The 14,221-nt window shown below is 56.2% G+C and overlaps 2 protein-coding genes and 1 non-coding gene across 6 annotated transcripts in view; 2 read left to right on the plus strand and 1 right to left on the minus strand.

Annotated features, from left to right (window-relative positions):
• Positions 1-2,510, plus strand: part of RAB26 (RAB26, member RAS oncogene family) — a 20,851-nt gene extending 18,341 nt beyond the window's left edge. The window contains exon 3 of the mRNA XM_038151654.1: positions 79-2,510. Coding sequence (XP_038007582.1) covers positions 79-423 — 345 coding nt within the window. The 3' untranslated portion in view covers positions 424-2,510. The remainder of the gene's footprint in view (positions 1-78) is intronic.
• Positions 2,511-3,448: 938 nt separating this feature from the next.
• On the minus strand, positions 3,449-3,539 carry LOC119707234. Its single transcript, XR_005258717.1, has one exon. It is a non-coding gene; the product is annotated as a small nucleolar RNA SNORD60 (small nucleolar RNA).
• Positions 3,540-3,935: 396 nt separating this feature from the next.
• TRAF7 (TNF receptor associated factor 7) overlaps positions 3,936-14,221 on the plus strand; it is a 29,980-nt gene continuing 19,694 nt past the window's right edge. The window contains exons 1-3 of one of the 4 annotated variants that reach the window (XM_038151137.1): positions 3,936-4,074; positions 13,615-13,733; positions 13,935-13,992. In XM_038151137.1, coding sequence (XP_038007065.1) covers positions 13,653-13,733; positions 13,935-13,992 — 139 coding nt within the window. In that variant the 5' untranslated portion in view covers positions 3,936-4,074; positions 13,615-13,652. Of the gene's footprint in view, positions 4,075-4,724; positions 7,352-12,450; positions 13,522-13,614; positions 13,734-13,934; positions 13,993-14,221 lie in introns of those variants that run through there. The other 3 variants (XM_038151138.1, XM_038151139.1, XM_038151140.1) reach the window with 3 other exon arrangements.

The following is a 14,221-nucleotide window of genomic DNA, read 5'->3' on the forward strand; positions in this document are numbered from 1 at the left end:
CAGTTCCATCCCCTGCCATGGCAGGGACATCTTCCGCCATCCCAGGTTGCTCCAAGCCCTGTCAAGTCTGGCTTTGGACACTTCCAGGGATCCAGGGACAGCCACAGCTTCTCTGGGCTACCTGTGCCAGGGCCTCACTATCCTCACAGGGAAGAATTCCTTCCGAACATCCCATCTACCCCTGTCCTGCCAGGGAAAAGCCATTCCCTGCGTCCTGTCACTGCACACCCTCGTCCAAAGTCCCTATCAGGCTCCTTCCAGACAGCATCCTCTCCCAGCCAGAAGCAGCAGCTAAGGGTACCATCTTTCCCCTTTGCCAGGGAGCTGAAGCACAGGTCCATGAAGCTGCCCAACGAGCCCAAATTCAAGCTCCACGACTATGTGAAGAAGGAAGTGCGAGGCTCGGGCTGCTGCAGGTCCTAACGTGTCTGTACAGAGACTCAGGCCCGTGGGCAGTGTGTGCATGTCTGTCTGTCGTGTCTGTGTCTGCCCCCGAGGCCAGCTGAGACCAGGGCACAGGAGCAGCAGGAAAAGCTCTCGGATTCTGCAGCCCCGTCGCGTCCATCGGCTCCGGCTGCCCTCGCCAGCGTTCCTGCCCTGCTCGCAGGCGGGAGGAGGGTGTTTGGGAAGGGGCTGGGCTCTCCTGTGCCTGCTCTGTGAGGCTGCTGTACCCTCTGTGAGAGCCAGGGTGCGATGCAGGGGAACCAACACCTTCTCCCCACCTAGGAGGAAAAAAGTCCTGATTTTTTTCTGGGTAGAGAACACCCTGGACTCCCTTTTCTTTCCCTGTGTACCTGGAATTCAGCTGAGAGCCCTGGCCCAGGGCATGCAGGAAGGATGTGTTTGAAGGCAGCCGTTCTTGTAGGTGCTTTCTCCTGTCTGTCCATCCCTGTGAGGTGGGACATGTTTCCACAGTGAGGGATTCTCTGCTCCCTGCAAAGGCAGAGCTCGGCTGTCCGAGTGAGCTCCTGCACACCCGGCTGTGTACAGAGATTTTGGAATGCCCATCCCTCTGGGAAAGGCTCTGCTTCTCCTCCTTCCGCCCTTTCTAGTACTTTGAGAGGAAGCCTAATGTATTGCAGCTTATTCTAAATACCTTCCTGTAAATGTGCTGGTGTTTTCAGACTGCAACCACGCTTTGATATCTTCAAAGTTCTCTTGGGCAGCTCTTTCTTTTCACCGCAGAGAGCTGGGGGGAGGCTGCAGGCAGTGATTTTACAGGCTGCAGACTCCTGCCAGCTCTCTTCAAGGGCCTCCTCACCCCTTTGGTCTGTGTCAGGCTTTTGGCTGTTTCTTTGTCAAGCTGCACTTCTCAGTACAAATTTGAATCTGGATGAAGTGTTTGGCCTTTGGCAATTTTTCCCTTTGAAAACTCCACGCACACATCAGCAGGTGCCCGCTGAGGAGCCTCGGTGGCTCCTCCAAATGAAACAGAATAACCCATCCTTTGCCCTCCAGCCAGCACCGGCCCCCAGCTGCTGACTCAGATGCCCCTGCCCCTCGTTTTTCCTGGGATTTTGGCTCCAGCGCCACCTTCCTGACGGGCACAAGGAGCCCCTGCAGCTCCCACGTGCTCCGAGCTTCACTCCTCAGGGAGCTACAGCAACATGAGCAGCTACAGCTTCACAGGGTGAAAAAGGATCTTAAAATGAACCAGCTTTCTTCCCTAAATAGTACCTTAGGGGAGGGATAAAAAACTGATTTAAATTCTAAAACCACCTGTGGAAAACCCCTTTGTGCAGGAACATTTGCATTCCTGGCAAAGCCTGCTGCCAGCCCTGCAGGAGCAGCCAGGTGAGCTCTGTGATGGGGGGCTGTCAGGACCCCTCACCCCAGTAATTTGGTTTTGTGTGGGGCAGGAGCAGCCTGGCAGAGGCAGGCAACAGCCAGGCAGCTCCATGGCTGCTTCCTCATCCTGCCCTTGGAGCAGCAGCAGCCCCATCCCGAGGAGACAAGGAGTCCTCCCTAAAGGCAAAATTTAGGATTCCTAAAGGATTAAGATTCCTAATGTCAGGTTGCTACCTTCCCTCTCCCTCAGCCTGGCATCTGTCTGGCTTACAAAGCTGACAGCTGCTCACTTCTTGCTCGGTGTGGGTCTAAACCAAATAAAAACCCCCTCTAAATGACAAAGATGTAAATGTTTCCCTTTGGGGCACCTCCAGCCTGCCTGTGGGGAGCAGACTCTGCCACAGCAAAGCTCTCACCGCCCCGTTTGTGGTTTAGACCCGAACTTGGAGCAGGCTCAGCCCCTGTCCCAGTGTGGTTCTGGTTCCCCAGTGCTGCACACCGGCCTGGCCCCGAAGCTCCTCCTCAGGGCCGGCTGGGATTGTCCAAGGGCCTTTGCTGCCACCGCGCGGAGCTGCTCGGCGCAGCGTTAATTGTTCCGGTTAATTGCTCCGAGCACCCAGCCACGTGCGAGGACTCGGCCTCACCTGCAACATCCCATTTCTGCTGGCTCTTCTTTACAGCTTTCCGTTCATTCCTGTTAATAAAATTTTTTTAATAATCTCCATGGCTACAGCGGTGTTTTGATTGCCCGAACACAGAGCACTGTCAGTCGTTCAAATATTTCACCTCAGCCTTGAAATCAGCTGGATGCACACAGCAGAACCAGGGTATGACACAGTTTGAACGGGATATTGGGATAATTTCTATAATTTCTCCCGAAAAAGGACTGTCCAGCCCTGGCACAGCTGCCTGGCAACTGAAGTGACTCCAAGATTCCAAAATGGGAGTGAGGATGAGAGAAATGCATCAAATTTCAATGCACTCCAGTTCCCCTGGGTACCCTCACAACACTGCTGGTCACTCTGTGTGGTACATGTCTCCAATGGAAACTGAGAAACAGAAGCAAAACGCAGACTTTTCAAAACTTTATTCACCTGTAAGCTACAATATTCGCTTTATATAGAAGCTGCAGTGAAAATCCAACAGTAAAGCATCACAATTGAGGCTGGTCTTGGGCGTGGGAAAACATTACAGGAGTCGCTTGCTATCTTCCACGGAACTAAACAGAAAAAAACATTTACATTCTCCATCTACACACTGCAGCACCAGATTTCAGAGTGTAAATCCCGTGACTTACTCGCACTACTGCACCCACCACCTTGCCAGGATATTCACCTTGAACTAACCCACGAGGAAGAGTAGAAGTCGGTGAATTCTTTCCTCCGGCCCATTCTGCACGGCTTCTTTGTGCTTCAAGAGCCGCCTCGCTGCAGAGCAGCATTTCCCCACGGGGCTCAGCCCCACTTACCGCAACACCGGAGCAGGGAACACCGCCTTTTACCGGCCCCAACGCCGGGGACTGCCGCGGATGGGGCACGGGGGCTCCGGGACGCCGCCGCCGCCGAGCCGCACATCGCGGCCGCTTCCCGCCGAGCCCTGAGGGGAGAGGCAGTGCGTGAGGGAGAGGAGCCCGCCCGCCCGCCCGGGCCGCGGGCACCGCGGGCCTCAGCCATGGCTGCTCTGCAGGGGCTGCGGCCGCCCGCCGCCCTCAGACGAGGTGTCAGAAAGGTAAATGAGGATCATCACCGGCCCGCCCTCGGTAATAGCCCCGTTACCGGCCCCGCTCCCGCCCGCCCGCCCGCCCCGCCCATCCCGTCCCGCACCTCTGGCTGGAAAGAACGCGCATGCTTTATGCCACGTGTTTTATAGCCCCTACGACGCTGCCATTGGTCAGGCTGCTGTGGGCGTAGCCAATCACCAGCCGTTGGCGTGACCACCGCCCCGCCTTGTCCAGCGCTGATTGGTCGCCGTTTTCCTCCCGGCCAATGGCCACGCGCAGCGCAGCGTGGCCCGAGGCGGCAGCTGCCGCCTTCTGATTGGTCACTGCAGGAGGCCGGGCAGAACCAATAGCAACAGCGCTTGTAGCACGGAGTGATTCTCTGCGGGGGATGCTGGGAGTTGTAGTCCAAGCGGCTCGGCGGCGCGGGCAGGAAGCGGCGCACGGAACTACAAGTCCCGAGGAGCGCCGGGCGCGGCTCTTCCGGGCCGGGCGGCAGCGGGGAGCAGGCCCGGGCGCGATGTGCCGGGAGCGGGCACCGGCGGTGCGGCCGCCGCCGCCGCTGGGAGGTACGGGCGGGCCGGGGGGAGCGGGGCGGGCCGCGCCGGGCGGCTCCGTGAGGGGAGGGGCCGCGCCGGGCCGGGAGGTGCCGGGCCGCGGGCCGGGAGGCGGCGGCGGAGGCTCCCCGTGCCCCCCGCCCGGTGCGTGTGGGGTGCCGGCGGCTGTGCCGGGCCGCTCGGAGCAGCTCGAGCATCATCTGCGCTCTTCCGTGCCCGGCGAACCCCGCCAGGTCCCGCTCGCCGCCCCCGCTGCCCTCCCGGTGTGTTCGCCGGCTGCGATCGCGGTCCCCGCGTAGCCCGGGCTGTTCGTGCTCGGCGCTGCCGCCGGTGCTCCGCTCCTGTCCGAGCCGCACGTGTTGCTGCTGCTGCTGCCTCTCCTGCCCTCGCCGCAGCCCCGGTTCCCTGGGCTTTGCGTTCACACACACGGAATGCGGGCTGGCTGCGGCTCGGACTCCGCAGCTGCCGCAGAACCTGTGCGGGTCCGGGTCGGGGCTGTGAGCTGTGGGTTGTGAACTGTGAATTGTGAACTGTGGATTGTGAACTGTGAGCTGTGAATTGTGGGTTGTGAGCTGTGGGTTGTGAGCTGTGAATTGTGAACTGTGAGCTGTGGATTGTGGGTTTTGAACTCTGAATTGTGGGTTGTGAGCTGTGAATTGTGAACTGTGAGCTGTGGATTGTGGGTTTTGAGCTGTGAATTTTGGGTTGTGAGCTGTGAATTTTGGGTTGTGCCCTTCTCTCCTGGTCTCACACGAGCTCTCGGGCTGTGTCCCTGCCGCTGCAGCCGCTGTCCCGGTGGCAGAGGCTGCTGAGCTGTGTGCTGCCGAGGGCAGCGGGCAGGATTCCCCGTGGTTTCGTTTCCCTCTGGGCTCTGCCGGGGTCAGAGGCAGCCACAGGGCGCTGCCGGAGCCGGGTTTGTGTCCGAAACGCGCCCGTCCCGCCTGTTGTCCCTGCCAGGGCGTAGCTGTGGTAAGAGCTGTGACCCAGCAGTTGTTTCTTGCACCTTGGCAGCGTCGCTGTGCCTTTGTTTCAGTCCCAGCGGTGTGATTTTGCCTCCCTGTGCGTTTTCCCCCCAGCGATGTGTTTCCAGCTGCCCTGAGCAGTCGGGTTCCTCTCAAACAGCTGCAGCGTTTTGGCCTCCAGTGTTTGGCTGCTCCCAGCCACACAGAGGATGGTGGGGCTTGCAGGAGAGGGTTTGGGGCTAAAGGATGGTTCCAGAAAGCCCTTGATGAGTGAAAGCAGTGTGAGATCACAGAATCCCAGAGTTGTTTAGGTTGGAAAACACCTCCAAGACCACCGAATCCACCCTGTGCCTGATCCCAGCCCAGAGCCCTGAGTGCCACGTCCAGGCATCCCTTGGACACCTCCAGGGATGGGGACTCCAAACCTCCCTGGGCAGCCCCTTCCAATTCCTGACAACCTTTTTTGTGAAGAAATCCCTCCTGACGTCCAGCCTGCACCTCCCCTGGCAAGGGGAATTCCTGAAAGCATGCAGGAAGCTGCAGGAGCAGGTCCTGTCTGCAGCGTGCTGGATTCCCTCCAGGCCCCGGGGTCCCCGTGTGGGGCAGGGGAGGGACAGGCTGAAGCCACCCAGAAGCTCCAGCGCCGGGTTTGGTTTGCGTGCAGGTGACACTGCCTGAGGGAGGGGACGTTTTACCCTGTGCGAGTGGGAAACCTGAGCCACGGTGGTGTTTGCAGTCAGGGGACGCTGGTGCCTTCACCAACACTCAGACAGGGGATTCCAGATTCATTGGGCTCAAGGAAGGGAAAAAAACCCTAATCCATGGTTTTAGGGTGGTTTGGTTCCCTGGCCTGGGGGATCCCAGGGTGAGCTCTGCTGTGCAGCACAGCCGCTGGTGGCCTGGAGCCATGTGTGCACACCCCATGGAGGTTTGTGTCCCTGCCTGAAGCCTTCCCTTCCCTTCCCGGGCTCCACGGTCCCGAGGTGCTGCCGGAGCCTCAGGGAGCCCTGCAGGCTCTGCCTGGATGCAGAGCACCGTGTGCTGCTGCCAGCTCTGCCCCTGGGGGTGCTCCTGGGCGCTTTGGGGTTCAGCCGTCGGTCACCCCAGGGCTGAGGTTCCCCTGTTCCCAGGGATCTCCCAAACCCTGGGTGTGACATTTCCTGACCTTTCTCACGGGTCACCCCAGCCAGGTGTGCCAGGAGGGGTGCACTGCAGAGAAAATCCTTCCCGGGTTCCACACTCGGACCATGAGGCTGTGTTCAGTCTGTTGGAACTCTTCCCTCAGTTTTTATTCCCTTGGTGAGGCACACGCCAGCACGTCCCTGTGCCCGTGGGTTGCATCAGGGGGTGTAGGGACAGCTGGGACAGGAAGGGAGGCAGCTGGTTGCTCACAGGGGTACGTGTCACCCCTCTTTGAGCTCCCCCAGGAGCCTTTGGCAGCAGCACCCCAAATTACCCACTCAGGCTGCTCCTGCTCTGCCTCGAGCACAGCCCTGGAGCTTCAGAGCCACCTCTGAACGAGGTGTCCTGGGGCTGGAGCAGGGCCGTGCCTGCTCCTGGGACAGCCTCAGCTCTGGAGGGGTGTCCTGGCAGTGGGAATCCCCCCCACCACCAGTGTCTGTGTTTCAGCCGAGTCCTGCTGCCCAGCTCTGCCTTTTTGTGGCTCTGGAGGGGTGTCCTGGCAGTGGGAATCCCCTCCACCACCAGTGTCTGCGTTTCAGCCGAGTCCTGCTGCCCAGCTCTGCCTTTTTGTGGCTCTGGAGGGGTGTCCTGGCAGTGGGAATCCCCTCCACCACCAGTGTCTGTGTTTCAGCCGAGTCCCGCTGCCCAGCTCTGCCTTTTTGTGGCTGTTGTTGGGTAACTGCGTTTCCCTGGGTTGTCTCTCCAGGCAGAGAGCACACTGCTGTTTGCTATGCAGAATTCTGAACAGTTTGGGAACTCTAAGAGAGGGTGAGAAACTCAAACTCCCCTTAAAGCAAGCGAAGGACTTTTCTGTCTCCGGGGCTCTCTCCGATCAGGGGAATAAATCCGTGTGTGCTCAGAGAGGGTTGTTTTTCCTGCTCTAAACTGAACCCGGAGCAGCCGGGGCAAGGCTGGGAGGCAGCCTGGAGATTGGCTGAGCTGTGGGATTTTCCAGCTGGATTTACATATCGCCCACTGCTCGCATGCCTTTGTGTTTACATCACTGGGGAGCGATGCACACACGCACACGCGTAGCGGAAGAGGCGCTTGGGCCGAGGAGAAGGCTGTCCCCAGCTCAGGAACTGGCATGCTGGTGGCATCTTGGTGGCATCTTGCCGGGCTCCACCGCTCCGGGATGGCCAGGGGTGAGTCTGCTCCTAGGAGAAGCGTTTGCTCCGGGTGCAGGGTGTCAGGCAGCATTCCCGGGAAGCTGCTCCCCTGCAGCAGAGAGGGAGGAACTGTTTTCATCCCCCAGGAGGGAGCTGGAGTCCTGCAGCACTTTGCCAGGGGTACCTGTGGCCCATCCTGTGTTGGGCTGATTTTCAGATCCTTCAGAGTGACCTTTGCAAGGGCATGGATTGCAGCAACCCAGCAAGAGTGTCCTGGGTTTTGTCTGGTGTTTCAGAAGTGGGAAATCCTCGATATTCCTCGGGCAGAGCTGTGAGCTCAAGCCGAGTTGGAGGAGAGGCCGTGTCCCCTGGAATCCCGAGCCACCCTGGGGCAGAGTTTAATCCCTGGTGTTCGGGGTTGTGGGACACTGAGTGGTGCTTCTGTCTCAAAGCTGTCAGTAGATTTGCCGTGCTGGAAGTGTCCACATCCCTGGTTTCTTTTGGAATCAAGGATTTGGTGCTGTTTCTCCCAGGATCACTGGTTTGATCGATGGGTGCTGGTGTCTACAGGTGCCTCCTGCTTGTTCTCAGTGCCAAAGCCCAAGGGAGCTGCACAGAAAAAGAGCAGGTGACTGGAATTTGCTGGACTTTTTTTCCTGAAGGAGATGATGCATTTCAGCTGGATCTTTGAAGTGTTCTGGCTGCATCCAAAGGGCAGAGAAGAGTGTGTGTCGCGAGGTGTCAAAGCTTTGGAGGGTGTTGGGGGGTACAGGGGGTGGAAGTGCTACTTTGTGCTTTTTGAGTCATGGCTGTGGGCTCAGGTTTGCTGTGACTTTAGTCTGGAAGAGCCCCGCGGCGTGGTGGGGTGGTTACAGCTTTCCAGAGGGTGCAGTGCAGCCAGCCGTAAGGAAAAGCAGCTGGAAATGCCTCAGCCGTGGCACGGGAATTGGGGAATAAAGGAGAGAGAAGCTTGGATTGCTTTGGACTCCAGGAGAGCAGAGTCCAGGTGAGACAAACATTGCTCTGGCTCCCGTGGAAGAGCAGAGGTCAAGTTTCTCCATCCCCCAGTCTTTGCTGCTGCCCTGCCATGTCTTCAGGGGTTTCCAGCTGAGCCGCAAGCCCCTCTCTCTGTCAGATTTGCAGCAGAGGGACCAAGAGCAGAGCTGAGCCAGCCCACAGGAGCCCGTGGGGTCTTGGCAGGCACTTGTTCTCTGTCACACAGGTCTGAGGAGCACCAGCTGTGGTGTGAGCACCAGCTGTGGCGTGAGTGGTGAGGGTGACTGTGTGACAGCTCCCATCAGGATCTGCCTTGCACAGAGTTGGCCATTCCCTCCTGAGGAACAGCAGCAGCACTGAGATTTTTGCCTCGGACGGGGAGGATGTTGTTGGTTTCGGGGCCTGGCTGGGGTTTTGTTCTTTTTCCTTCACCAAATCCACAGTTTGGCGATGTGATGTTCTCGGAAGGGGTCTGTTCTTTGAGGGAGGATGTGGAAGAGCACAAGCTGGGAGAGGCACAGCCCGCAGCTGTGCAGTGGCAGGGCCAACTTTTAAAGCACCTTTTGATTAAGGTCCTTGTGTGGCAGAGCTGTGGATGTGCCTGCTCCTGCCCAGCAGTGGCTGAGGAGCTGCTGAGCCCACACAGGACAATTGTGGGTCAGAGCTGCATAACAAAAATGGTGTTGTGGGTGGATCCTCCCAGGTTACCTGAAATGGAAATAAAAGTTCAAATGTAGCTTTTGTGTCATGGAACAGCACTGAATATTGGCCTCTGTTCTAACTTCTAATTTAATTTTATTTTTCTGGGAAAATTGAGGTGCTTCATTTCACCAGAGCAATCACTTTTGATCCAGCTATGGGAACATTTGAAAGCTACAGCTTCAGGTTTTAACATGAAGTATTGCAAATATTCTTCTATCCCAAGGCTTCATTATCCTTTGGGAAAAGCACCATATGAAATGCTTTTCCTTTGTGAACTCCGTTTGTTCAAAGGCATGGCAGTGTTCAAACACTGTTGAATGTTCTCTCTCAGTCCTGCAGTCAGTGCAAGCGCTGGTAAAAGTAGCAGCAATTAAAAATATCCCTTTTATTTTTATTGATGACGGCTCAGCACAATTATGGTCCCACTGTAAGACACTCAGAAAAGCTGGTGTGACTTACAAGAAAAACTCACAAACAGTAAAAAGACCATTGCACAGATTCATCAGGTGGAGGTGCCACGTCCTGTCAGTAAGGCTGAGCTTCTGTTCGTGTTTTATGTCCTTGCTGCACTGACTGACATCCAAAGAGAGTAAGAAATGCCCTGCTGGGTCAGCTGGTTTAGATTTTAGCTCGTCTGCAGCCTCTTTGTCTCCTTAGTTTTGTGAGGTTTTTCATAAGCTCTTCGCCCCCAGCTGGTGCTGACGGCTGGGCAGAGCTGAGTGTCACCTGCAGCGTGGTGGCTTCACTGCTGGCTCCTAGTGCCCATCTACCCCGGGGGCTGGACCAGGCTGGCTCAGCTGGGGTATGGGAGCCTGGCCTGGTGTTCCCTGGGCTGAGGAGTTCCAGAGGGCTCCACTGCCTGCCTCTGGTCTGGTGTCACCTCAGAGGTGTCCCCTGAGAGGTTATCACAGAGAGGTGTCCCCTGAGAGGTGTCCCTGAGAGGTTATCACAGAGAGGTGTCCATGGAGAGGTGCATCCTGAGAGGTGTCCCTGAGAGGTTATCACAGAGAGGTGTCCCCTGAGAGGTGTCCCCGAGAGGTTATCACAGAGAGGTGTCCCCTGAGAGGTGTCCCCTGAGAGGTGCCTGTCTCAGGATGTGCTGTAGCTCTGCATTCTCACTCCCTGTGCTGTGCAGGTCAGCCCAGATGCTGACAGCCCTCGTCACGAGGTGCACCTGAGGTGTGATGGCCCCAGAGCAGTTCTTACCCCACAGTCACCCTGTGCCCTCGGCACCTGTGTGGGCTGCCCTTGTCGCAGGGAGCTGGTTTTGTGGGAGTATTTCCCTGGGGCTGTGGCAGCACTCTCAGGGATGTGTAACCCTTCAGTGTTGTAGGAGGAACAGGAGCTCTGGCTGACGCCATACATACCCGAGCAGTGAGATAAGGAAGTTCAGCCCGAGCAGGGTAGCCCGGGCAGGCACTGCTGCTCTGGGACAATTTGCCAGCCCAGCAGTTTCCCTGGGGGTGAATGACCTCGGAGAGAGTTTCAGTGGGCAGAGAGGGGGAATTAGGCAGGCCACCGGTCCTGATTCTCCTCCCAGCTCCGAGGTGCAGTCACGGGGTGATCTGTGGCTGATCCTGTTGGATCTCCCCTCAGCAGTGGGGAGAGGGAGCGCTGCTTCCCTCTGCAGCTGCTGCTGCTTGGGTTTTTTCTTGCCTGAATTACTCAAGTAGGATTTTAAGGCTTTTCTTCTCATTGAGTCTCAAAAGCCTCGAGTTGATCCCTGCGATGTGCAAATGCTGAAAGCTATCCCTGCCCCCCTCACATCTGGTTGTGATCAGCTGTGGGATTCACTGAATATTGTGTCCCCACAGCTTCCTTTTTCCATGGGAGGCTTCCCCCCCTCTCTGTTTACTGTAAAAAACACTGATGTCGCATGTTCAAAGAATGAAGTCCAGGCAAGGAGAACGTGGATCACAGGCTGGGTTCCCAGCAGCAGCCACCCAAGAGGGACACTCAGGCCGTGGAGCACAGGACAGTGTAGCTGGCAGGGTTCAGGTGCCAAGCAAAGGTGCAGAGATCTGGCAGAGACTTTTGCAAGTGCTGTAGGAAGTTGGTATTAATGTTGACACCATCAGCTCTTTTCCCTCCTTTTAAATTCTTTGCTATCAGTTGGAAAAGGTTCTCAGATGGAAAGGAAGGTGTGAGGAGCTTGTCAGACAATGCTCTGGAGAGGCATCTGCTCTGCTGAAGTGCTCCTGTGGGTGGTGGGTGCCGAGGTTTGGGCTGCAGTCAGATCTTGCTGTGGCAGCTGGGCTTGTGCAGCCTGGCTGATATTCTGCTGGAGATGTTTTCCATTGCTCACATTCCTCTGCTCTCTGCTTGGAGCAGACCTCAGCAGGCTCCCTGCTGCTGCTGCTGCTGCAGGTACCTCGCTCAGCCAAGCTGCGGGCACACGTCAAACTTATAAGCAGTGAGTGGGAAACCCCTGTATTCCACACTCCCTTCCCCACTTTGGATTTATTGGAGGTTCCAGCAGGGATTGAGGGGTCTTTGCAGTGGCTGCAGTCGCTGTTTGTGGCACATCTGATCCAGCCTTTGATGATATCACAGAGCTACTCACGCTGTCAGTTTATCCCCATTTTTGTTTTCCCTGTCCCTGAGTGTTTCCCGTTGCTTGAGTCTCCATCTGTTCCATCTGAAGCTGATGCATACCCTGAAAATGAGAGGGAGCGAAGCTGTGCCCGAGTCTCCAGACAGCCCTGATCCTCCATCAGGGTGCCTTTCCTCTCTTTCCGTCTGGGAATGACTCTCTGCCCTAAACCCCACGAGGAATGTTTGATATGCGAGGTTCCCCTAACCTGAACTGGCATGGCTGATGGAGTGGGAGCAAATCCCTGCTGCTGCCTTGGAGCAGTGCAGCATGGAGGGGGTGTGGGTAGGTGTTGCATGGATTCCTATCCCTGGAAATTTGAATATTTCTCTATTTCCAGCCGATAATGGGAGGAGCCGTGTGCCGAATCCCTTCTCCAGAGGACAGTGGTGAGCCCAGATGCACTGCTAGATGTAGGGAAGCGACATTTTCGGGATACACGTTACTGGATGTGAGATAATGCAGCCTTGAGACGGGAAACCCCAGGAAATGCTGCACTTGGTGCCCCCGCTCGTGGAAGTACTTGCTTTGCCTAATTTATGAGCACTGCATCATCTGGAGACCCCAGCTGGAGACCTCTCATCTTCAGCCTTTGTGGCTGAAGAGGGAATCTTCAGGCTTGTGCAGAAGGGGGGAGTTTGTGCCGGGAGGAAGCCGAGGGCTCCAGGGGCTCATCCAGGGCTGCCAGAGGAGAGAGGCTGAGTCAGTGGGGCTCAGATCTCCTGGGGCCAGTGGCCCAAACCCTTTGTCTGCCCTTTCCCACCCTCCCTCTGCTCTCTGTGCCCTCGGGAGCACAGACAGGAATGAAAGGATCCAAAGCCAAACCTGTGGCTTGCTGGAGCCCAGCTTTAAACTCTGCAGGTCTCCCTGATGCTGCAGCACAGCTCTGCTTCATTCCTGCTGCTTTTGAGACAGCTCCAGACGCTGTGCTCAGCATCTCCTCAGGGATCTGGCATTTGCAAGCAGCCAGGACAGTGCTGTCACGTGTGTGGAAAACATTACCCAGATCCCTGGTGTTCAGATGCTTTTGGGTTTGGTTTCGGGGTTTCCGTTTGTTTGGTTTTTCTTTGGAATTTTGGATTTTTTTCTAATTTTTGACCGTGGTTGTTTCTGGGAGTTTAGACCTGAGCAGCAATCCCCTGCTCAGGATTCTGCTGCTCCTGGCTGCCTGCCAGCTGTTGGATCCAGAGCTGCAGGAGCCCTGGAATGCTGTGTCAGGCCCTGAGCAGAGCCGTGGCCGAGGACAGCCCCCGTGTCACCTTTGCAGTGTTCAAGATGCGTGTGCAGGATGTGCCCTGTGTGCCAGGGCTCTCCGGGGAGATGGGGATCCCTGCCCAAATCCCAGCTCACAGCTGCCTGCTGGGATCCTGTCTCTCTCTGAGCCTCAGTTTCCCTTTCTGTAAAGTGGAGGAACCCCAGTGGTGTTTTTATAAAAAGCTTGGAGATTTAGGACTTGTCCCCAGGTAAGAGAGTACCAATTGCTGGAAACACCTGAGACACTTCACCTCCCCAGTGCCAGGCTGAGCTTTGTCCTCCCTGAGGGAAACTCCTGCCTGAGCCAGGAGCACCTCTGTGTGATGGCAGAGGAGCTGCAGCTCCTTGCTGAGGGTGTCCTGGCGCTGAAGGAGACTGAGAGCATCTTGTCAGATTTGCTGGGACAGCAGCATAATTGTGCCCTGGAGCAGTATCAGGTTTCAGCAGAGGTTAAAGGAAGCAAATTCCATGTGTTTCTGCAGATTACTGTTGTGGAATTCTTGGCTTTGCAAACTTGAGCCTAATGAACCGGCGGAGGGAGAGAAACGAGGCTCTTTTTAACAGATAATCATATATTTAAAAAATGCTCACTCAGGAACAATTTGAAGGAATCTTTGTCCTCGCCTCCTGCTTCTGAAAATCCAGGTTAATGTGAGTTGAGGTAAACACCTGGGCTTTGTGCTGCTGTGTTCTCTGAGGCCAGGGAAATACCCACCAGGAGCCTAACTCCCTTTGTGTCCTTCTTCTCCCACAGAGCACGCTTCCCATGACTAACAGATGCTGGCCTAGATTATGAGCTCGAACAAGAACGCTCGCTACAATCGTTTCTCCAGTGGCACAACAAACATCTCTACTTCAGAGAGCACTAACGGGGTAAGGCCTCTGCTGCTGGCACGGGCAGGGACAGGCTGCTTCCTGTGCTCTCATCCTCTCTTTTGGAACAGCCTCTTTTCCTGCCACTTACAATCTCACTATTCACTGAGAAAAGCTGGGAATGTGTCTGCAGAATTTCACCAGCTCGGGCAAAGTCTGAAGGCTTTAAATGCCCTGACATTTATTTTTTCAATGTTTCAGACAAGAATGGAAACAACTTTTGGACCAGCCTTCTCCGCTGTGACCACCATCACAAAGGGTGGGTATTTCATGTGTACTGTGTGTGATCCCAGGGGGGTTGCTGTCCTTTTACAGATCAGAAAGCTGTTGGGAGGATCTCTCTGGTCATTACCCAGGTGTTGAGGGGCTGGGTTTGGTGTTATGCAGCCCGAGTGTCCTGACAGAATGGAAGTGAGCAGGCACAGGAATTCTCTCTCCTCAGGCAGACTGAGCAGCACCACTGGGGAGCCTTGGCTGAAAACAGAGTA

Source organism: Motacilla alba, chromosome 14 (assembly GCF_015832195.1).
Source record: "Motacilla alba alba isolate MOTALB_02 chromosome 14, Motacilla_alba_V1.0_pri, whole genome shotgun sequence".
Classification (NCBI taxonomy): Eukaryota; Metazoa; Chordata; class Aves; order Passeriformes; family Motacillidae; genus Motacilla; species Motacilla alba.